This window comes from Psammomys obesus, unplaced genomic scaffold, assembly GCF_907164565.1.
Source record: "Psammomys obesus unplaced genomic scaffold, mPsaObe1.curated_primary_1811, whole genome shotgun sequence".
NCBI classification, from domain to species: Eukaryota; Metazoa; Chordata; class Mammalia; order Rodentia; family Muridae; genus Psammomys; species Psammomys obesus.
This window is the reverse complement of record NW_026596234.1, coordinates 4,632,526-4,656,294: the sequence shown is the minus strand read 5'-3', so window position 1 is coordinate 4,656,294 and position 23,769 is coordinate 4,632,526. Positions and strand designations below refer to the sequence as shown.

At 48.8% G+C, this 23,769-nt stretch overlaps 1 protein-coding gene across 1 annotated transcript; it reads right to left on the bottom strand.

Annotated features, from left to right (window-relative positions):
• Window positions 1–623: 623 nt before the first annotated feature.
• Window positions 624–9,719, bottom strand: Apcdd1l (APC down-regulated 1 like). Its single transcript, XM_055595917.1, is given in 5 exon segments — window positions 624–1,406; window positions 2,754–2,759; window positions 6,279–6,825; window positions 9,410–9,543; window positions 9,636–9,719. Coding segments are annotated over 5 exon segments (1,554 nt in total).
• Between the last annotated feature and the right edge of the window lie 14,050 nt (window positions 9,720–23,769).

Sequence of the window (23,769 nt, the reverse complement as noted above, 5' to 3'; positions counted from 1 at the left end):
CGCTCAGACCGAGCCTTCTTTCTGTGCTCTGTGGCCCTAGAGGACTGGACTTATCTGTGTGCTGTGTTGCCAGCTTGAGGTCTGACTTACAGCAGAACAGGCAGATGCCCAAAGATGCCAACAGGCAGAAGTCAAGGAAGCTGACTGGCCCCAGAGAGACAAGCCCTCTGCCAGAGAGCTGAGAGGTACTGAAAGCCCCAAGTGGCATCTTTAATTCATGCCCTGGCTGAGTTTGTATTGCTAAATTCAAATTAATGATCTCCACACCACAACCTAGACCCTGGCTAAGCGCAGGAAGCGTCCTTGGGCGCCATCACAAGATGCCTTCTCTGTCTCAGTACCCCAGGCAAGGAAGAGCAAGTAGACTAACAGCAGCCACATGATTAAAACTGGCAGTAGGGTTTTAGAAACATGACAGAATTGGCAGCCACATTCAAGCCTGGGGTCTGTGCCCCTGGCTTTGCAGTGCTGTTGAGCTGTGTAGGAACCAGAGGTGGCAGGGCCGTATGTTCATTCAAGACACGGCAGCAGGGAAGGGCTGTCCTCCCCCCGTAGTGCTCTGACAGCGCAGAGCCAGGTGGGCATCTGCAGGGCCACACAGTGTCCAAGGGGCCACCCAGAAGTCAAACACTGATGTCATAGCCATTCAAGGAGGACCAGTCCTTGAGCCAGGAGTAGTAAGGGGAATGGGATGACAGGAAGATAAGGTGCCTGCCCAATGGAGAGTTTCTGCATTGGAGGCCTGCGCCTGAGGGCCTGGGGGTCCCTTGGGCCTGCCTCTTGCAGAGTACAAGGGGTGCCTGGAAGGAGGTAGGGCGTTTCTCAGGCGTGTTGGGACTAGACCCATCTGTGGGCCTCTGTCGGGTGAAGAGCAGGCTCTGCCCGTGAGGGTCTTGTTCCATTTTGAACAGCTCATACTCTACATGTGGGAGCCTGGTGCCCAAGGGTAGGCACCCGTTAGTGGCTGTGACATCCCTCTCAGTGCTTACTGACCAGATCCCTGGGCCTCCACAGCTGCTTGGCTTGGAGAAGTTGAGTATGACTGCAGTAACCTGGTCCATGGGGGTCACGTGGGCCTGTGTAACCTTGAACATCAGCTCAGTGCTGCTGTGGACCCTGGGAGATGGGGTGCCTCTGGAGTAGTGGCCGGCCGCAAACACGGTGAAGGTGGGCTGGCGGCAGGCAGGGTCAGAGAAATGATGGTAGCGCCCTTCCCAGGTGCGTTTGTGCTCATCGAAGGTGAAGAGCCGCGTGAAGAACAGCATGGCAGGTCTCGCCTCACAGCCCATGCTGACCCAGCGGCCACCAAGGCACAGTGGCAGGGCTGTCTGGGCAGGCAGCACAGGGGGGTGGTGCTCATCAGAATAGACAATGAGACTGCAGGCCAGGCAGGGCCGAGCGTGGTGCTGCCAAAGTCAAAACAGAGTGGTCAGGCTGCAGGAGGAGCCAGCCTTCGACTGGAATGGTCTCCCAGTGCAGAATACCATGACTGGTCAGGTGAGACCCCCTCCTAGTCTCCAACACATTGGCCTTCTTGATGTCCTTGGCTTTCGAAGGCAAAGGCACCCTCCTCCTTGAGCCTCAGCCCAACAAAGGCCTGATATTTTTTAAAGCATCCTGGAGACCTGTCCCATCACCCCTTCATAGGTACCCTTCCCTCCTTCCCTTCTGCACTAGACAGGAAGAGGTTTATAGGCCGAGGTCCTGACCTCCCACAACCCCCAGGCTGCCCGTAAATACACATGGGTTGAATGATGAGAAACTGGCTGAAGTCTAAGTGGGTTAGACCCCCAGATTTAGAAGTCCTGCCCAGTTTGCCTTCCTGGCTCACCAGCATTACCCCTTCACATTTGCAGCTTCCTTGCATGCTGAGGGGCTATGAATGATGAGTCCCTCCTGAAACTGACAGAGGACAGCTTAACTCAGAGGTCAGGTGGCCTGCCACAGTTGTCCATAGTTGAACACAGCCCTGCAGGACCTGACCCAAAGCCTCACTTCATTTTGCACATTCTCTGCAAGGGGCATGACCAAGGCTGCCATGTTATTTTTGTTTTGTATGTACAGTTTGTATGTGTGTGTGTGTATTGTCGGGGGTGTGTATGTGTGTGTGTGTTCCTGTGTGTGCAGCACATGTCGAGGCTTGAGGTGGACAAAGGGAATCTTCCGTTCATCACTCTTCACTTTATTCTGAGGCACAGTCTCTCAGTTGACCCCAGACTTGGATCCCTGGCCCGCTGGCCCTGGACTTCCTTGCCTTTGCTTTCTGAATGCTGAAACCACAGGCAGGCTACCATACCTGCCCAGCATTGAAGCGAGATCTGGAGATCCAGATTCCAGTCTGCAATCTCATGGCACAGTGAGCCTCCTCCCTAGTCCTCTCCTGCCCTGGCCTCCTTTGAGGTAAAGTTCTTCTATGTAGCCCAAGTGAACCATGAGCTAGCTTTGTGGCTCATGGCCTCATGCTTGGGATCCTCCACTTCCCTGAAGTGCTGCCATTCTGAGCATGGACCACAATGCCCAGCCTCCAGCATTTCTGCAACAGACAAAACCAATTGCACTGGGGTTTGCAGGTTCCCTCTGTTGCCCCAGGGTGTGCACTGGTCTCTTTTGGCTTTGGCTTGCTAGAAGTCATCCCAGGCTCGGTTTAGCTGAGGCACCACCCATCCACAGGAAACAGACATTAAGTCTAACTGGGTGGAAGTAGTCCGTCTACGTTTTGGAGTGAAAAAAGTTTACTGAAGCCAAAAAGGAACCAGAGACTCCCATCTCCCCCGCCCCTTTCCTTCTCCACTTCTCCTTCCCCGATTCTTCTTCTTTTTTTCCTTAAAGGGAGATGCTGCCCATAAGTCAATGCAAAGCCTTCTCTGCAAATGTGATGGCCTTAGAGTAGGCACTGCTTGGGGCTGACCTGAGAGTCGGCAGACAACCCTGTTCCCGCTGTTCCTGAGGGAACAGGACTGAGGCCCAAGCAGGAAAGGCAAGGGAAAGGGCAATTTTTCTTTTGTTTGGATTGCCACATTTTCAAAGCTCTTACTATTAATATTTATTCCTGTGAGGAAGCTGAACTTCTATTTCTACAACACATGACCCTATATCATGTTTTATTTCTGGATATTATTCTTGCTATATAGCTGAGGCTGAGTTCAAACTCCAGGCAATCCTTTCTGCCCCAGCTTCCAAGGGGTGCAGATAACAGTGAGCACTATTCTGCCTAGCTGCTGTTTGGGGGATTCTGACCTGGAGGACTTGAAGGCACTTTGAAGCACTGGTAAATGGCGACAGACTTGTTTGTGATGGAGGAAGCAATGGCAGTTAGCCGGAGTGATGGTAATTGGGAGGCCGGCTGATAAGAGTTCCCTCTAATTTAGGCCTTTTAACCCACATTCTGAACTGTGTTCACACTAATGTGTATTGACAGGACCAAATGCACAGCATTGAAATAGTCACAGAGTGGCTCTTTCCTGCCACGTGCACAGAGACACACTTGTGGCCTCCCGTGTACATGATCCCTCTGCAGAGGAACATTGCAGGAGCTGACCAGTCGTTTGGGGGCAAGTGGTTTGGGACATAGCAGGTGGGTGAGGGGACAGACAAGGCATTTCCTGCTCAGGGCTGGGGAAAGAAGATGCCACAAAGCTCCTGCCCCCATCAACCATCTCCAGGGTATCTTCAACAGAGACAAGAGGCCTACGTGTTAACAGACAAAGCCCCCGGCCTCACACCTGCCAACTTTACACCCATTCCACCAAGCCATTTCTCCTGTGGCACATACCAATTTCTAATTAACCCCAGCGGTGATGCCGTCTGGAAGACTGTGGTGGAGCATGGATTAGTATTCTATATCTGGGCGATAAATTTGGGGATCAAATTGGTTTTAAATTAACTTTTAAAAATGTTCGTGTTTACCATCTGGTTTGGTTCGTGGGCAAGGCTCAGCCACCCCCCCCCCCCCCCCCGAGAGCAGAAGGTAACGAGCAAGGCAATACTTGGGGATTTGACCGCAGCAGTTCCTTCTCTCAAATGATCTTCCTCCCCCTCCTCAGGTGGGGGGTTGCCAAGCAGACCTTTCATTTAATGTCTTTGCATCTGGCACTGGTCTGCGATGACATGTTTTTATGTGTCTTGTTTCTCAATCACTTTCCCAGCCTGTGTAGGCCACCAGGGCCGGCCAGGCAGCAGGAAGGGAAGAGGTAGTGGCCCCTGAGCTCTGCCCAGGAGATGGGAATGCTAGTCAGCCCTCGTGGTGTTTCTTGGAACAAGGAAAGTTAAGGCCTGAGAAACATATACAGTTGACGAAAGGGATTCATTCTGAAGAAGCTAGAGGCTACCTTTCTACTCAGGAGAACCTAGGTGTGTTCCTTCTCTGCCTCCCAGATCCTGGGTTTTGGGAGCAGTTGAAAAGTGAAGGCAGATGGGCTTGGTCTGTCTGTCATCACTAGGGCCCACCCACTGGGATTCTGACAAGCAGTAGCTATGGGAGACCAGAAATTGCCCCGGTTGGCTTTGCACAGTACACAGTAGGTACTCAGTATTTGCTGCACGATGGGTGGATGGCCCAAGGTTCAAATAGCACTTGATAAAGATGGATGAACTCATTACCCCCTCTCTCCATTTGCTTTTTTTTTTTTTTAATTGGTTGTTTTGTTGATTTTTGACACTGGCCTCCAACTCACAGAAAGCTCTCTGCCTCCGCCTCCAAAATGCTAGGATTGTAGATGTGTGCTATCATGCTTAATTTGATTATCAGGAGATAAATATGGGGTACACTGGTTGGGAGCTCCTAAGAGTCTTTCATCTCCATTCATAATAAGCAGCAAGTCCCAGAGTCACCAGATGTCCCTGTGTGCCACGCTGGTCCTCTGTCATTGCCCCAGACATTGTTTGCACTTATTACTCCTTGGACTTGAGGGTGAGGAAGGAGTCTTGTTCTCAGCCATCCCATGTCACAGCTTCACATCTTAAGGCTATTTTAGTGGGACTGGCTGTCATTTAAAGACAGAAGATTTTCCTCAACAGCTTTTTTTTTTTTTTTTTTTTTGAGGAGGATGCTCAGGCATTACCGCTACCAGAGAGGCTCTTGGCACTGACAGCTCCACCAGCCTTACTCTTTTAGAGTGACAGTTCCATCCTTTCGCAGTGTAGGGACAGTATGGTGACTTTTTCATAGTTGAGGTTGCAGAACCTCCTTACCCTGGAGATCAGCTCATAGACCACCAGCTCATGGGTTAGAAATGAAGAGTACATTAAAAAATAAATAAAAAGCTGGATATGGTGGCACACACCTTTAGTCTCAGCACCTGGGAGGCAGAGGCAGGAAGATTTCTGATTTTGAGGCCAGCCTGGTCTACAGAGTGAGTTCTAGGACAGCCAGAGCTACACAGAGAAACCCTGTCTCAAAAAACAACAACGAGACAAAAACAAACAAACAAACGAAGGAGGAGAAATGAGGACCACAGGCCTCACCCTGGACCCACATATTCAGAGAGACCCGGGTCCTAATCCAGAACCCCGACCCCCCACCTTTGTTTCCACTAAGCTTAAGTAGTGAGAGTTAGTACCTGTGTCCCAACTCCACTTCTGTCCATTGTACTAATTCCATAATGTTTGTGGAGTTGGATGCAACACCCTAAAACAGCAACTCATGTGCACACCCATCAGTGCTTTCCCCCTGGTCACAGGTGGGCCCCCCCGAACCCCTGGAGGATGTCACTAAGAAGGTACTACAGGCCCAGCACAGTGTTCCTAGTGCATGTGCCAACACTGTGTGGCCTTTAGCCAGATGTTGGACCCCAGACCCCATGTTGGGTTGTGTCACAGACCTCCCCTGGTGAAGTGCTTGGTGTCCGTGTGGAGGTGGCAGGTAGGCTTCCTGGGAGCAGCACATGCTGGGTGTTGGGAGATGTGTAGAGCAGGGGATAGAGGGACCAGGTAAACAGAACCAAAAAGGGAGAAACCTGCCTGAGTCATCGTCCTGCTAGGACACCCGTGGGGTCTTGCATGAGTCATGAAGACCAAACCCAGAAGATGCATGCCGAGAGTGACTAGGCTGGGGAGGGCGAGCAAGGTCATTCTCTACAAAATACCATCTCGCCTTGCAAAAGCTGAGAAGACAAGGCTCAAGCAGAGGTAAGAGAATGTGCTAATGTCCTGAGGTTAGCTGACCAGAGGTAAGGGCAGTGAGAAGAGTAGGGCAGAGACCCTTAGCAGGACCACATCCTATAGAACCTGCTGGGCTGGGTACCAAGAGCATCCCCAGAGGGCTCCATACTCATCAGAACACTTTGCAGGGGGCACTGGTAGCCAGTGGGATGGTAGTGTTGCCTCTCTGTCCAGTTGGTGTGGACATCCCCAAGGAACAACTCTTCCACTAAATGGGGTGCCACCCCAGGCTGCTCTTGCATGTGACCCTGTAGGCGCAGCAGACTGAGCTCGTGCATGCTAAAGCCCAGTGCCACCATGCAGTCACCTGGGACCCGGGAGCTCAGCAGCTCATACAGCATCCCTGGCAGCCAGGCCTGGTCCGGAGGCAGCCGTCCTATACAGTCCTGGCCAGCCTGGGTCTGGTTGAGGCGCCTGGCAATGTCAAACAGGGCATGGTGGCTGTGGAAGACTATGCCCACCTTGTGCAGATGGTAGTCAGCCTCGGTGGCACCCGGGATGACCCAGGAGGCCTGGCGCAGACGAACTTTGCCCTTGATGAGCAGCGAGTGGGCAGGCTCTTGGCAGGAGGGGTCCCTGTAGTAGAACTGGTAGGCTCAGAAGAGGCAGTTGGAGTAGAAGGTGTAGGAGCGGGTGAGGAATTCTGGCCCTGGCCGTACCTCGAAGCTGCTGGGGAGGAGATGGGTGTTGGGCAGAGAAATGGAAATCTGCCTGGGTGTCCCCCTCCTGGGCAGGGCTACCACATCCCCAGCACCTTTCACTCAGGCCTGGGCCCCATGGCCTCAGTTTCCCCGTCTGGGGACCCTCTCAATCTTGTGATTGTCATAGAAGCTCTCCAGTTCTCCTTCTCATGGTCCTAACTGGGGCTTTTGCCACCATCTACTACTCATTGTACTCTTAGCTTCCAAGGATCCTTGGCCTCTTTCCCACTGAATTCTAGGGCTCTCTTTTCTGTCCTGGACATCCTACCGAGTGAAGCAGGTAGGAGAAGGAGAGCAGACAGGTGTCTCTCAAGTGTCTTCCCATCAATGAGCTGCCTCCTTTCCCTAGGTTCCAGGAAGGGGTTGGACAATCTGTGCTTTGAGGCTTGAAGGCTGATGGGAGTTCTGTTGCAGCCACTTGGCATTGCTATCGGTGAAAATGGTTGCACCTGAACAAGACCAGGAAGATAGCTCAGGGGGTGAAGTGTTTGCCCCCGCCCCGAGTCTGATCTCCACCAGCCACACAATAGAAAGCGACAGTGGTGTGTGCCTGTAATCCAACCTCTGAGGGATGGAGACAGGAGTATCTTTATGGATTGATGGAGAGTCCCAGGTCTCTGTGAGAGACTCTACCCCCAAAAAGCTAAGGTGGAGAATAATTGAGGAAGACAGCTACATCTACCTCTGTAACACACACACACACACACACACACACACACACACACACACACACACACGAGAGAGAGAGAGAGAGAGAGAGAGAGAGAGAGAGAGAGAGAGAGGTGGTCAGCTGACTTGGTCTCCAGGCTCTAATGTAAACAGGTCCGGGGGTTATTCAGAAGGAAAAGGTGTAAAGTCACCACTGGCTTCACAGTCACAGCCACAGATAGAACATCCCCGCCAAGGGATCACTCTAATGGGTGTGGGGACGCCCTGTCATTTCTCGGTGCCCACCTGGATTGCCATCTTAATATGTATTTCATACTTAGGCTGTTATCATCCAAGCAGAAAACGGCTCCCATTTTTCCTTCAGGCTTTCTGCTAAGATGAAGGAGAAAGCCTCAGCCGAGAGCTAATGAGTCTAGGCTCCCCCTTTTCTCCCAGAGAGAGCAGACGCTGAGCCTGAGACGGGCTGTGAATCTAGAGAGAACCCAATTATGTGGCTTTGTTTCACTGAGTCTCCTCACAGTTTCTTCTTATTTATGGAGGGTGACTGTTCTCTGCATCCGGAGCTATGTTAGGCGTTCTTTAAAAATAATTATATTACACTATAAATGGGTGCTGTTTACTGTATGCCAATTATACCCCAATAAGGCTGTAAAAATGCATGAGCATGTTTAAGTAAATAAAAGTAAGTTGATCTGAAGAAAAATAGTAAGTGGCTAATAGACCAGACGATGGCTGCAGTGGAGTCACCCTGCACACTTGAGGACCTCAGATAAGGTCTACAGTACAAAATGACTTTCCCATGGCCTGCAGAGGGTTGTAGCACAGTCCCAGACCACTGACCCCATTCTACGAGCCTCTCAGCAAGCAGCAAGGCCTGCTAGGAGAGTACAGCAGGGACTTTCTAGGAAGAGAGTTCTAGAAGTTTCTGAGGACTGCTCCAGAGTGTTGTTGTTGGAGGCAGGAACGGCACAGCTCAGCATCCCTCTCTGTGCACTCAGTGACCCTGCTAGGAGCTGCCTAGGTCCCAGCTGGGCTGATTGAGGAAGGGCAGCAGCTCCAGAGCCTGGGAAAAGTGCGAGGGAGCAATTCTGAGAGCTTGCACCCTGCCCCCTCCCGGCACCCAAAGCGCTAACAGATGTTTGGCAGGCGAATTTCTTCATGAGCTCAGGAGGCACGTGGAGGACAAGGGAAGTTCAGTCCTTGACCCCAGAATGGAATGGGCTGAGGAGGAGACCTGAGGGGATAAGTGAGGGAAGCCATAACACCCCCTCAACTCCCACACTGGGAGGAAGGGTGGCCTGATGGCTACCACAGATGAGGGTTGCAGAGCTGCCTCTGCAAGTTCAGACGCAGTGGGAACCTCAGGCTCTCTCTGGCCAGTTACTTCCTACCTTGCTTTTTTCTATCAGTTGCCCTCCCTGCCTACCCCTTCCCATGGATCTCAGAGTGGGGACTTCTCTCAACCAGATGTCTCCATCTCCAGGAACCTTCCAGGACACGTGTTGCCACAGCGTGGGTTTTGCTTTGCAGCGCAGCTCAATGCCATGCTAAGTCTACGTTACACACTTCCCTGTTTGCCTATTTAGCACCTAATCCTACTGCACATGCTGTGTACCAGCTCACATCAGGGAGGCCTGAGTGTCTGTGTAACAGACATGTGTATTGTTCAGCTTTACCTTGTTGGTTGGACGTGATGCCCGATGGTTCCCTGTTCCAGATGCCACCTCCAGAGGGGAGAAAGCAAGTACTGAGGCTAGCAGGCAGCCCCTGGGGACCTGGAAATGCTGTCCCGACCTCATGAAGGTCAACGCTGAGGTTCAGAGGGAGACATCTTCCACCCAGCCCAGTGGGGTATGGTTGGGTGCTTAAGGGAGTCTTACCCGGTGGAGATCCAGGGCCCACTGAAGTGTGGGGGCAGGACTGTAGTCATGGGCATACCATTAGGCCCTGGCTGCTGGCACTGGGGCTCCCAGTGTAGATGGCAACCTCCTGGAGTGCCCGCTGCAAAGGATGAAGAACCCAGTCAGAGATTCACAGGCTCCATGTGTACTGCCTGGCCTACCTGCTCTCCCCACGCCAGGGGGTCAGGCAGGCTGCACAGCTCACCTCAGGCCCCAGAGCACCCAGATGCTTGTTGATGACATACAGCAGGCTTGCCACTGACCCCTTCTCTAGACCAGAGTCTAGCATGTGGCTAGCACTCAGCCAGTGCTCACTGAGCTCATGATCGGTGCCTAGAAAGCGGGCAGGAGACCAGCCACAGAGACTACACCCCACCTGGCCCTCTTCCCTAAGTCCTGGCCAGCACCACAGCAAATGAGGTGTCTGATGATGAGCTAAGCAGCAGGGGTCCTTCTGGTGAGCCCAGGATGGGCTGGCAAGGGTGTGGGACAGCATCCCACAGTGCCTAACTGCCGCTCAGAATTGAGTAGCAAAACTTCAGCTGCTAAGGAGCTGTCATCCCCACTCAGAAGGCCAGCTGACACAGCCCAGATGGCAGGATGCTAGCATGGAGCAGTGTCCAAGTCTTACAGCAGTGACTGTCCTCATCGTGACCCCTGACCCCAGCTGCTAGCCACCGAGTCAGGCTTGCCAACCCAGCCCTTCCCACCGAGCCTGGGGCTGAAGTAGGTCAGGAGGGGCTCAGAGAGCCTTGGCCAGCCAGGGCCTCCAGGGAAGGCTGTGGATGGAGTAGAGAAACTCTCCCACGGCATACTCCCATCCCTTCCCCACTGCATGCTCACAGGTTCCCAGCTGGGCTTGAGGGGAGGCCAGGGGAACCCCATTTTACCCCTCAGAGCTCTACCTGGTATGCTCTTGGACCTCAATCTCTCTGTGCCCAGCAATCTCTCAGGAAAACTTAATGTTCCTGGGATCCAGAGTCCCTGGGGACCCTGTGACCCTGAGAAGGCTGAGTGATGTAGCTGGTGATGGTGTGGTCAGTCATGGAAGGATCCAGGGGGTTTTCTAGTATATTCTGCCATCTTTGCGGCCACTCTAGGAGTTGGGTGTGGCTTTGCGGCACGTGCCAAGAAAGGCCAAGGCCAGACAGAGCCCATGATGTCACATTCAAGTCTGACAGGTTGACTGGTGCTCATTTGGGTCACCAGTGAGAACAACAGGAGCTGATTTAGAGACACAGAGTATAGGATACTGCGTTCTGAAGAGCAAAGACTGAATAAAGGTCTGAGTGTGGTCCTTGGTCCCACTGGTCAACAGACCCGTAGATCAAGGTCAGCCAAGTAGGAGAAACAAAACCGAATAGCTAACCAGGGCAAGGTGCCTTAATATGGCCCACTGTCGCTTGGGGAAGCAAGGCTGACGAAAGCTTTGCAAGATAGAAGATGGGCTTTTCAGAGTTAACCCGCCACAGTGTCGATAGGACATGAGTCAGATCACTGTGGTCCGTGGGGTCCACACCGAGCCCATGAATCCTGAACTAAGACAGACTTGCTGAAGCTGTCAGTGAGAGCACATTCTGGTGCTTCTGCGTCTCCGTTGTGGTCAGAAGCTGCTGGATTCTTCGGATTCAATTCTGCAGGTTAATTTGAACATCACCGGTGTCAATGAAACCTGTCGCAAAGTGTTGATTTGGTGAACAGATGGAAGCAAAGGAGAATCAGGAGGGGTCAGCCTTATTTGCCTTATTTCACAGTGAAACAGTGCGTGGGCTCTGGAGATGAGAGTGTTGTTGTCTCTATGAATCTCTGGTTCTTGAAGAGATGTTGAGAAGGAAGCCATCATTTTTGTTTCAGGCACCCCTCCCCTGAAGGCACCAAGAAGAGATGTCATGCTCTGTCACCAAGCCTCAGATGGTTTTTCCCCTAAGTGTGTGTTTGCTTATGTTGTTTTTCTGAGAGAAATTAGGATTTAATTACATTAGGAGAATCTGAGATATAGTCAGACCTCTTTGTCTTCAGAACATAAACACACACACACACACAAAGAGCCCAGCACAATGGAGACCTTCTTGAAGAAAGCCCCAGAGCCCAGCCATGCCACTTGCTCGTAGCCTCAATGTAAAGGCTGTAAAATAAATAAATAAATAAAAATAAAAATCAACACAACCAATCCAATTTAATAGTTAGAAATAGTCTCACGATGTTGCCCCTCACAGCTTTGGGACAGACCTCGATTTTCTTTTCTTTCTTCACCCCGCTTTCTTTCTCTCCCCGCAGGAAAGTCTTAACTAGATGAACTACTGCCAGTGGATGGGGCCACGGCTGGGTCATACCACTCTTTGCAGGGACCTGAATGCAAGGACCAAATTGATTTTTATCAACCATGGATTTTTAATTAACAGTGGTGTCCACTTTACTGCCGTTCAGTATTTACTGTTTACCCACTAATTAAAAATTATGCTGCTTTTGCACTCATAAGAGCAGGGACATTTGAAATTAGATAGCATCGTTCAAATTACCTGCAGAATTAAATTTAGAGTACCCAACTGCTCAGACCAGGCTCCCGGAGCTGAAAATATGATCTGCCATGGCCCGATGTATTAGCAGGAGTTAGAACACCAGGGACAGGCCACTTGCACAGACACCATATGGGGCATGTTTGTGGCCTTGGGGAGCGTGGATGCTTGCTGAGCCCCGGTCTGTGGAGCTCTAGAGATGCACTAGGGTTCCGACAGCTGCCGAGCTCACTCCCCGGGAGTCCCCTTGCTTTGAGGCTAGATCTGTGTCATGCTGTGGCACTCCACAGCTCTGGCAGACACACCTTCTGCCTGGCCTTTGCTGGGAATTGCCAGTTGCAGTCTTCATGGTCATCTGGAGCTCAGGGCCATCCCATCCCCATCCTACAGTTGAGGAAACAGTCTCAGAATGAAAGAGGGATCTGGCTGTTGTCACCACCAGCATGTGTCTCCTAAAGAAACTTCTTTGTGTATGGTGCCAAGGACCGAATGCAATACCGACTTACACATGCCAGGAGCCTAGGCTGACCTGGAGCTCCCAATCGTCCTTATTCAGCCTCCTCAGTGCTGGGTAGGTAGATTTGTATTCGCAAGCCATCTCTTACGTGTATGTGTGTGTGTGTGTGTGTGTGTGTGTGTGTGTGTGTGTGTGTGTGAACATGTATGGATGTACATGTGGAAGACAGAGGACTCCCCAACTGTAATTCTTTAGGTAGTGTTCATCTTTTTCTTTTATTTTTGAAGCAAGTCTCTTTGTAACTTGGAATTCACCAAGTTGGTAGGGACTCTTTTTTTTTTTAAACATGGGTGCTAAGGAATTCAACTCACTTAGACAACCTTTAAAACGCAATAAAAAATATCTAATACAATAATCAGGGCTGGGTACAGTGACACATACAGTTATCATCACAAGGTTAAGGCCAGTCTGGACAATGTAGACCCTGTCTCAACAAACAAAACCCAACCATTCCACCCAAAATGTATCCCTTTAGGCATTTTAAAGTGCACAATTTAGTGGCATTTAAAATAATCACAATACCAGGCAGCTACAATCTCTGTCTAGTTCCCAAATATCCAGTCACCATTTAAGGAAGCCTGCACTCAACATCTGTCACTCAGAGCCTGCAGCCACCAATCTCACTGTTACTATGAATGGACCTCATCCATATAGTTCCCATGGATGGAATCCACTGTGCTTGCCTGCTTCTCACCAGAGTCATCCTGAGGACCACGGGGTTATCAGCACTCTGCAGATATACAGTGGAGGCCTGGAGACCCTGCCTGCCCAGCCCTGAGACCGGAATTCTTTCCAGGAAGCAGGCCTAGGAGGGTTGGATGAGAAATGATGATAATGGGCGTGTGTGTGTATGTGTGTGTAGATGTGTGTGTGTGTAGGAGGCTAGGGACCCTCTCTGCTCTGGCTGCCTAATCCTCAGAAAAGCAAAAGAGTAGGAGACTAAAGAGAGGGCTTAGTGAGCTAAGTGCACTTACAAATTTGAGTTTGCATCCCCAGCACCTTTGTGAAAAGCCAGATGTGACTAAGTGGGTCTGTAAAACCCAGTGCTGGGGGGGGGGAAGGGTGGTGGAGACAGGAAGTTGGCTTGAGTTCACTGGCCAGCCAGTCTAGTAAAAATTCAGTGAGCTCCAAGTTCGTGAGAGACAGTTTCTCAGGGGAATAAGGTGGAGAGCCATTGAGGGAGACAGCTGCCTGTGGATGAATATGCACGCATGCATTTGTTTACAGACATTTACAGAAACACATACACACACACACCCCTGTTGCCCATGAGGGTTAGAATTTCTTCTTATAGAGGCTGATAGCAGTAACTCAGAGCCACCATGATCCTGAGTGTCTTCAAGAAAAAAGGACATGATGGTCCCTAACATCCCAGGTTTCCCAGTGTCCTCGGCAGTCCAGCCTAACTTTGCTCCTAGCCCTTGAGGCTTGCGGACACCCCTTTCCTCTCACCCAGCAGATCCCACAAGGTCACTCTCAGGGTGCCACCAAAGAAGGGCTGCCATGTGGTCTCCTTCATCTGTTCTGGTGCTGGCCCACAGGCTGGCACTGTAGCTTTGCCCCCCCCCCCCATCTCCCAGGAGAGCCATCCCTGGCACAGCCACTCCCTACTCTTGTTCAGCCTTTCCACACACCAGCAACTATTTATCTGCTCTCTATTTACTTTACTTTTGTATTTTGATTTTGATTTTTGGAACTATTTCAGAAAATGTTGCAGAAGGGTTCTGGTATACCTTCTGCCTACCTACTCTGAAGGTTCCCATCTATTCTGACACCCAACGATGGTCAAAACCAGGAAGCAGAATGTGGTCAACAGCCTGTCCAAGGTTTGCTCACTGTCTTGCTCATGACAATTTAGGGTCCAGTCACTTGCCACATTTCTTCCACGTGTCTTTGGTTTTTATTTTTCCCAACTTTGACACTTTTTCTCAGAGGCCTTTTGTGTGGGACTAGTGTTTCTTTTTCCTCATGATTGAGTTTGACCTGTGCCTTGTGGGGAGGGGTGGAGAAGTGATGAACGACTTTAGTTCACTGAGGTCCCAAGTCAGTCAGTCTTCAGTTCAGACTTCAGATTAGGACTTCAGTTAGGCCGCCAGGTTTTCCTGCCATTGAGCTGCGACTAAGGGGAGGGCAGTTGTCTTGGTGGTTAGTAATGGCCTCAAGGCCTCCTGGAGACCTGGGAACATTCTTGCCTTTAGTAGCTGACTTTATGATGGGCTTGTGATGTCTACTCATACCTGCTCTGGGATAGGGACGATTTAGACATTAGTTGTGATGTAGTTCATCTCCACCATTTTCTCTACATGACCTTGCCAAGTTAATTCTTCTTCCTCCTCCTCCTCCTCCTCCTCCTCCTCCTCCTCCTCCTCCTCCTCCTCCTCTTCTTCTCCTTCTTCTTAACCTTTCCCAGGTGGAAAAGTCTCTGGATTCACTTTGTAATTTTTTAGAGTCAGCCCCTCTGTTCTTCTAATGGAAAATGCTGTGTAGACATCAAGATTTGCATGTTCACCGTTGGTGAGAGCCACTGTACCGGTCCTCAGGGCTTCTTCTCCCTCTTTCTGCTTCTCTTCCCCTCCCTCCTCCCTCCCTTCCCTTCTCCCTCTTTGCTTCCTTTCCCTTTCTCTCATTTCTTCTATTGATCTCCCTCTTGCTTCCCCCCTGCCCCATTCTTTCTGCTCTTCCTTTATCCCTCCCTTCCTTTCTTTCTATGGAAGTATTGCCATGCTCATCCTCATGTTAGAACCGGGTTCTGCTTTCTTGCTCTTAATGCCCCTCCCAGCACAATGCCTGGTTGATGGGAAGTTCTTAGACCAACAACCCCAAGTTCTCCTTCCCTGACTCCTTTCAGTTAGATCAGGAGGACCGTTGCTCACTGTGAGCACCATCCCCCATTGCCTTGTACACACCTCTTCCTTCTCTCAGGAAGTAGCTGTCAGGGTCAGACTAGCAGTAGATTTGCAGCTGTTGGTAGTTTCTAAGGAAGGGCAGAGAGTAATGGTGTTCCCAGGATCTTCAGTCCAGGCAAGTGGAGAGCAAAGAGAGGCAGCTGAGTGGAGATGACATGTGAACATTGGGTCAGGTCAAGGACTGGATCCAGACTCCAAGCCCAATGCACGCTACTTGCATTAGCTCTTGCTCTACCCAGGGATGTGCCCTGGCTTAACCACTCTCCATCCTGAATTCTGCTTCTCTCAGTTACGGTCTTTTAGCGCTATAGTATGGTTCAATAGGAACGTCTGTCCACCATACAGATAAGGCCACAGATACAACACCATGGGTGCCCGATTCCTTCTAAGAGCAAAAGACAAAAGGCGAAAAAGAAACAGGCAAAACTAATCTTAGCATCTGCTCACCCTGCTCATCACATTCACCAACATGACATACAACTGACAAAGGAGACCTTTGATAGGCACCCCTTGCACAGATTTCAGAGTAACTGACCTCCAAGTTGGCTGGTGTGTGTTCACCATCACGGCTCCATTTAGATTTAGGTTGGTCACACTCCAGCGATGGGTGCGCCACTGCAAGGGACAGAACCCCACTTTAGGGATGGAATGTGGGTCTTCTTTGGGCAACAGGGAGTCCAGCGAATAGGGTCTAGTTTCCTACTCAGACTTTGGCTCAGCAGCCACACCCTGTGCTCTATGCATAATTCAGATTTCATTCCCCCCCTCCCTTCCTTCTGTCCTCCCATGTAGTTCATTTTCTTTCTTTTGTTCTTCTTTTTTTTTTTTTTTTTTTCTTTTGAGGAGGAGTCTCATGATCTCAGGCCAACCTTGAAGACCTTGAACACTTTGTAGCCAAGGATGACCTTGAACTGTTACTCCTCCTGCTTCCACCTCCAAAAGTGCTGATTTGCTTTAAAAAAAAAAACACTCGACTAAAAAGGAAACAAACAAAAAAGTCAGAACATTGTCTGGTTTATTTCAAATCCCCAGCCTGAGGTAATTCACCTGGAATGCTTGGGCTGGAGACTTGTGCACATTTTAAATAAAAGTGTCAAGAACAGGCCCCACCCAAACAACAGCTCTTGATTAGCAGAGGGCAGTGCACACTGGGGCGTGCTGGCTGATGGTGCTCAGAGAGCCCCAGAAGCTGGGGCAGCCCTCACCATCATTACGGAAAACATGTGGCTTCGGGATGAGATCACCACATACGAGGCATGAGAATGTCCAGTGGATCTCCCCGGAGAAGGTCTTACATTGTCATGTACTGACAACTCCAACAAATCACAGAAGAATGAAGGCAAAATTGGACGCCCCGGAGCCTGTAGGCCCCTGTGTCGTGCTTGGCTCCACTTCAGCCACCTCACATGTCTTTCATTTGGCCATAATCTTAGAGCCTTGTAATCCGTCTAATCTAAGGCCTTTGTGCTTGGGGAGTATGCGTGTGTGTACATTTCAACCATGGGAAACTCAGAAATAGTTCTAGGATGAGCATGTCCCACCTCCCACTCCTGGCAGTTTCTCAGGCCTTTTGGAATGTGTTCTCTGCTGAGTGACCTCAGAGTAGACGGTCGCCCTGAGGACCTCGGGAAGGATGGGACACCTGCCGATTCCCAGATGGAAGAGGCACGGGGGCCTGCAGATGAAGGCCTGCATGGGAAAGCTAGCAAGGAAAAGTATGGCTATCCAATGTCCTCTCAGCTTCCATGCACCCCAGAACCCAGGCATCAGTTCAGCCTTGCCATTGGTGCTGCTCTGGCCATGAGCTCCTGTGCGTGGGAAGCCTTTTGTCAAGAGGAGAGGTTTGCCGTTGGGACATCTTTCCCGAGGCCCGAGTTTAGCATTTCCTGCTAAGGAAAGAGGAAGCCCACTGCTCCTGGGATGGGAAAGGAATGAGGGGTTTGGGGAGACAAGATTTGGCCCACTCAGCTAGCCCATCCGCCAGGTTTTTCTGTTTGTTTGTTTAAGAATGTTCCAGTACAAAAACTTCCCATCAAAATTCTCTCTGGGCCCCATGGTAATGCTAATCACTCTGCTCTGAGTTCAGGCTTCCCCCCCCAACCAGATGAAAACTGGAAAATTCTAGCCAGAGCCCAGCTGTTTCAAAATAGCCCAAGCATATGGGCGATTGATGGGGGCTCTTCCCTCTCTACCCAGATGTGGAGTCTAGCAGACAAGGCTAGACTGGCTTCCTCTGCTTCATCGGTGCTGCATTCTGGATCTCTAGGTAGAACTTTAGACATCCTTAATACAGGCCGCCCCAAACCAGCCTTCAGCATGGACGTAGAGGGGGAGGGTGGGATGGTCCTGAGCTCTTGGGGGTTCTGGGAGGTTGTGTTTGATGGACACTGTCTCTTGCCCTGAAGAGTGTAGCTCTGAAACAGTGTTTGCTGAACAGATCTATGTCTGGAAGTCTCCACTGCACCAACAAATCCTTGTTGGATTTCTTGGCAGAAGACCCAAGTTTCATTGTTCTGTAGAAAAGGAATTTGGCATGAATGTCACAAGGTTGTGGCTTATTCCACAAGAAACAAGACATCTATCTGAGTGAATGTTGGTAAAGGCTTCCCAATGAACCATGGCTGCTCAAGAAGGAACTTTGAGCAAGCACCACTAAGAGCTGAGTTCTTCTTGGAGACATGGGAACTTGGTGGCCCTCAGGTCTTCTTCTAAAGGACCAAGAACCTTCTCATCTTTAAGAAATATGTAGAAAGTTGGAGGTCTTCATGGAACCATGGAGACTTGAGGTCTTCATGAAGGATCTTGGGTCCCGTGATCTCTTATCAAAGACTAGGGGGTGACAGGAAGCCACCCCGGCACTGGGGGAGACACACCACAGGCTGGGCTGTTCTTGGGAGTCCCCACAAGGGGGACCTCTTGAGCTTCTGTTGGGGTGGTTGGGCGTCTCGGTGGAAACCGAGCAAAGGCCTCTTCCAAAGTTGGCCTCCAGCTGAGAGCCATAGGCCTTCCTCCCTTCCTCCATCCTTCCCTGTCTTTGGGCAAGACGGAGTTGATAGAAAGCCAGCTTTGGGGGTCATGCTCTCTCCCACGCTAAGGGTCATCATGTTAGATCACACTGAAGACATATTTTGAGATCGAAGTGGAAGGATAATGGGCTTACCCATCCGTGTCTCAAAAGAGACATGTGATCAACTCAGAACAAAAGGCACAAATGGAACAAGAAAGGACATCCAGGAAGGTCCTTAACAGTGAACAAAAGACTCCCTCCTTGAGTCTTTCCCCAAAGACGTGTAGAGAGCAGGGGCTTTGGGTCGGAAAGCGTGAAGATTTTTAACTGCAAGAAAATTATGTTGAGTCTAACAAATCAATTTTTCTTGCATTGTGTTGAGATTAAGTTCGTGGTTTCTTTCATATATTCAAAATAAAGGCTATCCCTAGAGTATGAATGTGTGGGAAAAACTATATCATGTACCAGGAACCCATTTTGTTAGGAGTCACCAGATTTTAAGAGAGATAGTAATATTTAATTGTGGTATTATTTTAACATCTCTAAAATCAATATACGGTTCAACTTCAGGAGCGTGTCTAAGCCTTGTTTTACCATACAAGTAGAACCCTAAAGACACAAATATTGGCTTAAGTGTCGAAGGCATGTAGTACTGGGAAATAAGTTGGCTTCCTAAATGTCAATAAACAGGCCTTTCACTTTTGCCTTCCCTAGTGACCCCCGTTGTTTGTCATGTTGGGGAATAATACTCATGGTTGCTTAGGGGACATCATGCAATGACTAGATGACTCTGGCGGAGTAAGTCCTCAAGGATAGACTGGGTACCATCACAGCAAAATGGTGTGTGATTTTTAGAAAACTTTACTCTGCTCAGCCCAGCTTGACTTACCCACTCTGTCTGCTACTGTTCTATAGATCAGAACATGGACCCTGATGAGGTCTGACTTCTCTTAGGTAAATATCAACAGAAAAGCCCTAACTCAAATCCAGCAATTGGGAAGCACAGCTTCTTCTACCTGTGCATTTTGTCCTGGTCCTCGCTTGGCATTTATTTAGTTCCAATTGTGTGTGTGTCTACTGAGTTGTGGACATATTTCTCCAGGGTTTAGGGTTCACAGTCAGTTGGTGGACCATTATCTTGGCACATTCTGTCCAGTACATGTCCAGTTCGCCAAAGGGAGGTAGAGAAGTGGTCTATGGGTCTGGATTCAGTGACTGCATGTTCCTTCAGGGTCTTACATAAACAGAAACAGCTTGACAGATGGAGGACCAGGTAATGGGCTCTCTGGGCAGAGCTGTGAAGGTGGCAGGAAGGTGTGAAGAACACAGGGATGGAGGACAGTGTAATTAGTCCTGAGCTGGGCACAGCTCTAGATGTTGTCATGGGGAGAGTGCAGAGATGAGCAGCTGCAGGGGGCTGAGGCTCTGGAGTGTTCCCGGGCAGAGGAGATAAGGTAGGGAAAGATCAGTGTGTTCTCAAACATTGTGTTTTGAAGGACATGGTGCTTATGGTGCGAGCATGTGAGCATGTGTGTGTGTGTCTATGTGCACACATGTACGCGTGCACACACACGTATGACTTCAGGGGGCCAGGATGGGCATTATACGTCTGATTACTTTCCTGTCTATTTTGACTCAATTCAATAACTGCCACATCCAGCCTGTGGTGGTGTTAGGACAAAGTGAAGGAGGAGACTGATAGATTATTTTTAAAAATAAGTTAAGTGAAAATGAGTTCTTTGATTGGAAGAGAAATGTTGATTCAATTTTAGGACAGCAATGATCAGAAAGAATCAAATTGGCTTGATGGCTCACAGCCACAGGTGGTTGGAGGCCAAGGCTTTGAGCCCCCGCTGCTAGTGTTAATGATGACGTGGTTACCTGTCAGGGTCCAGGGCATCACAGGACAGAGAGGCAGCAGGGCTGCAGACAGGAAAATAACCTGAGGAATGATGTGGGGTGCACATGGGTCCTTAGCCAGGGAACATGGGGTGCTGTTCCTGAGATGAACTGGGAATGAGTTCTGTTTTGGGGTGTGCTGTTTGAGAAGGCACAGGCTAGGGACAGACGTTACCCTAAGGCACATACAGCTGAGAACAGAGTGTGGGGAGGCAGCTGGAGATTGCCCTAGGCTGCAAACTCTGAAGGGAAGTGAGACAATCAAGAAGGAGGGATATGAAGAGTGCTTTGGTAGGTAGGACTGCAGATGGCACAAAGGGCACTTACTTAAGCCTAATTGGAAAATCTTCTGGGCTCATTGTCCCCAATGCTACATAAATGAGGGCTGCAGTGTCCTGTGGGACAGAGAAGCCAGTCTGGTCCAGAGGTACATGACGGGTATGTTGTGTTCTGTGGCTTGTTATTTTCATGGAAGCCATTTTATGCCCAGGGCCATGCAGAAAATATAAGGAAAAACCAACCAACCAACCAAACGAACAAACACTTGGGCCTGTTCCCCACAAGAGCCTGTGGTGGGGTGCTCGGGCCATCTCTGAGCTGTGTTTCTGCAGTGATGCTGTTGGAACTTGAGTTATTTGCTTTCTTGAATGAAAAACAAACAAACAAACAAAAAACTTTCTAGACTTTTCTTTTTTATACACAATATAATACACTTAAATTTTTTTTCAAAATGTATCATTCTAAAACCTACTGTTTTAATCTAATACTAAGTTTCAGACATCTTTGCGGAAGGTCTTCTTTTTCTTTAGGCTAGCGGACTAATGTGTACCTTCTCATGGTCTGTAGGGGGAGAATCTGAGATGATCAAGTAGCAGAAATGGGAGATGGAAAAGCGGAGGGAAGCAGGAACCCTTGTCAAGAAGAGCCCAACAAAAATGGATGGAACTCTCCAAACAAGAGCAGTCTGTGCTTCGCAGCAGGGTTTTCAGCGCATATGAATTAGGTGGGAAGTGAACAGTGAACGCAGTGCTTCTCCCTGAAGCCTTGGTGGTTTTGCACAGTGAATCACATTCATGGTTTCTCATCCATCCTCTCAGGAAACAGCTCTCTGCCCGTCCTTGCCTATATATATATGTATGCGTTTTTTATTTGGCTATTAAAATGTTTTTATGCATGCGATCTTTTCATACACATCGTTCTCCCCTTTGCTTTTATCCTTAAATTATCAGAGACAGCTTTTCATTTTAGACTTACCTCTTCATGGAAAAGGCAGAATTGTAACATCTGGGGTGAATCTTGATTCAATTAACTGTTCCTCTGTTGATGGCTATTACATTGTGGGCCATTTCTATCTCTGACTCTTGCTTTTTTTTTTTTTTTTTTCCTATTATAAAGAACAATACATCAGATAACCTTTTCAATGTTTCTTGGTATAAAGTTTGTGCATGTCAGTTGGAAACACCTCATGAAGAAATTGTATGTACAATGAACATTAATGAGTGTGGTCCCATTGTCCTCCAAAAATGCTGCTTCGGTTTCTTCTCCGCTGGAGATGTGTGAGGATACCCAATCCAGCCACCTCTGGCCACACCAGAAGCTATCAAATGTAGTCATGATGCATACATATTTTTGAGATAAGATCTCCGTGAGTTGCTGAGTCTGGTTTTGAACTCCCTATCTTCCTGCTTCAGCTCTCCAGGTACCAGGATGACAGGTGTGTGCCATCACACATCATTTCTGAAAACAGGGCTTTGATTTCTGCCAATTTAACATTTGTAGGGGAAAAAGAAGTTATAGTCCCTGGTTAACCATACATTTGTTCTGTGTCCAAAACTAACTAAGGGCAGCAGTTAATTAAAAAGAAAAAAAAAAAAAAGCAGCTGTTTTATTTTGTGAAGATACATATTCCTCTGTGTATCCTCACAAACACAACTTTAACTCAGGCCCCTATTGTGAACCAGCAGAAGGGTTGCAATGGCCTCTTGCTTTCCCATAGCCATGCACACAGGCATCTGTAATTCATTCTCTAGAGTACTAAGAAGCAGGAGTTGGCATTCTATCTCTGCAACAGCAATCTGCATAGTCAGAGGAATCCCATTTTACACATTTGCACATAATCTAAATGACGCTTTTTCAAAAAGAGAAGAATCATCTAAACACTCTAGACCCCAAAGAACACCACAATGGGCCCTGTGGAAACTGTTGGGGGGGAGGGATAAATGGAAATGTGGGTCTTGCCCATGTTGGGATGGTGGGATACTGGGCTGGACTAGCCGTAGGTTCCTGATGCTTCTTGGCTCCTGGAATAAGCAAAGACAAATGGCCTCTTAAAAAATCATTACCATTTTAGAGTCCAAGATTTTCCGAGAAAAATCAAGAAAATGTGAATTCCCAATTAAGGATCACCAAAGACAAAGGTCAACAACTCTCTGTGAACAAAGGTTAGCAGAAACAAAAGGCTCACAGCCAAAGAACACCAGCTACTGGAATTCTATGTCATAGAAGATATATATTTGTGTATGTATTATACACACACACACACACACACACATATATATATATATATGAGAAACTCCTACTTAAATAAGGTATGAAAATTTTAAAACTGAGCAAGCAACACAAGGCTATAGAAACCACCAATAAAGTATAAAGAACATGTAACAATCTTGAATAAATGAAAGTGCAATTGTCAGAATAAAAACCCAACTGCATGTTGTAGCAGAAGATTGATGTAAAGAAACGACCTCTAAGTCAGAAAAGAAACAGAAGAACATCAAATTAAACAAAGAGGGATGAAAGACATGGAGTACATAATAAGAAAGACTAAGTGATGCCTCTCAGAAGGGAAGGAAAAGCAAAGGAGCAATAGATGAAGGGAAAAGTCTGATAAATTTCCAGAGGTGACAAAGGGCACCAAGCCACTGGCGCCACAAAACTCAGTGAGCACCAAGCAGAATAATTAAAAAAAAAAATAAGTCAATGCTCAGACCTGCAAAAGAGGTGGAAGAAACAGACATGTTTTCAGACTTACATGCCTACCCAAGCAGCCTTCTCAAGGACAGGGGCCAAAACAGGGAGCATTTGCAACCAACTTATCATCTTGCCTCTAGACCAGTGGTTCTCAGCTTCCCCTTAATACTCATTTTGTAGTGACCCCTCAATCATAAAATTATTTTTATTGCTGCTTCATAACTGTAAATTTGTTACTGCTATGAATCAATGTATCTGAAATGAACGATGTCTGATATGCGACGCCTGTGAAAGGGTGGTTTGACCACCAAAGGGGTTGCAACCCACAGGTTGAGAACCACTGCTCTAGACAAACAAATTCATGAAAAAGAAAAGTTAACTTAAAGAAAGGTCTGACGGAAAATTTAAAACAAATTTTCTTTCTTTCTTCCCTCCTTCTTTTCCTCCTTCCTTCCCTCCTTCTCTTCCTTCCTTCCTTCCTTCCTTCCTTCCTTCCTTCCTTCCTTCCTTCCTTCCTTCCTTCC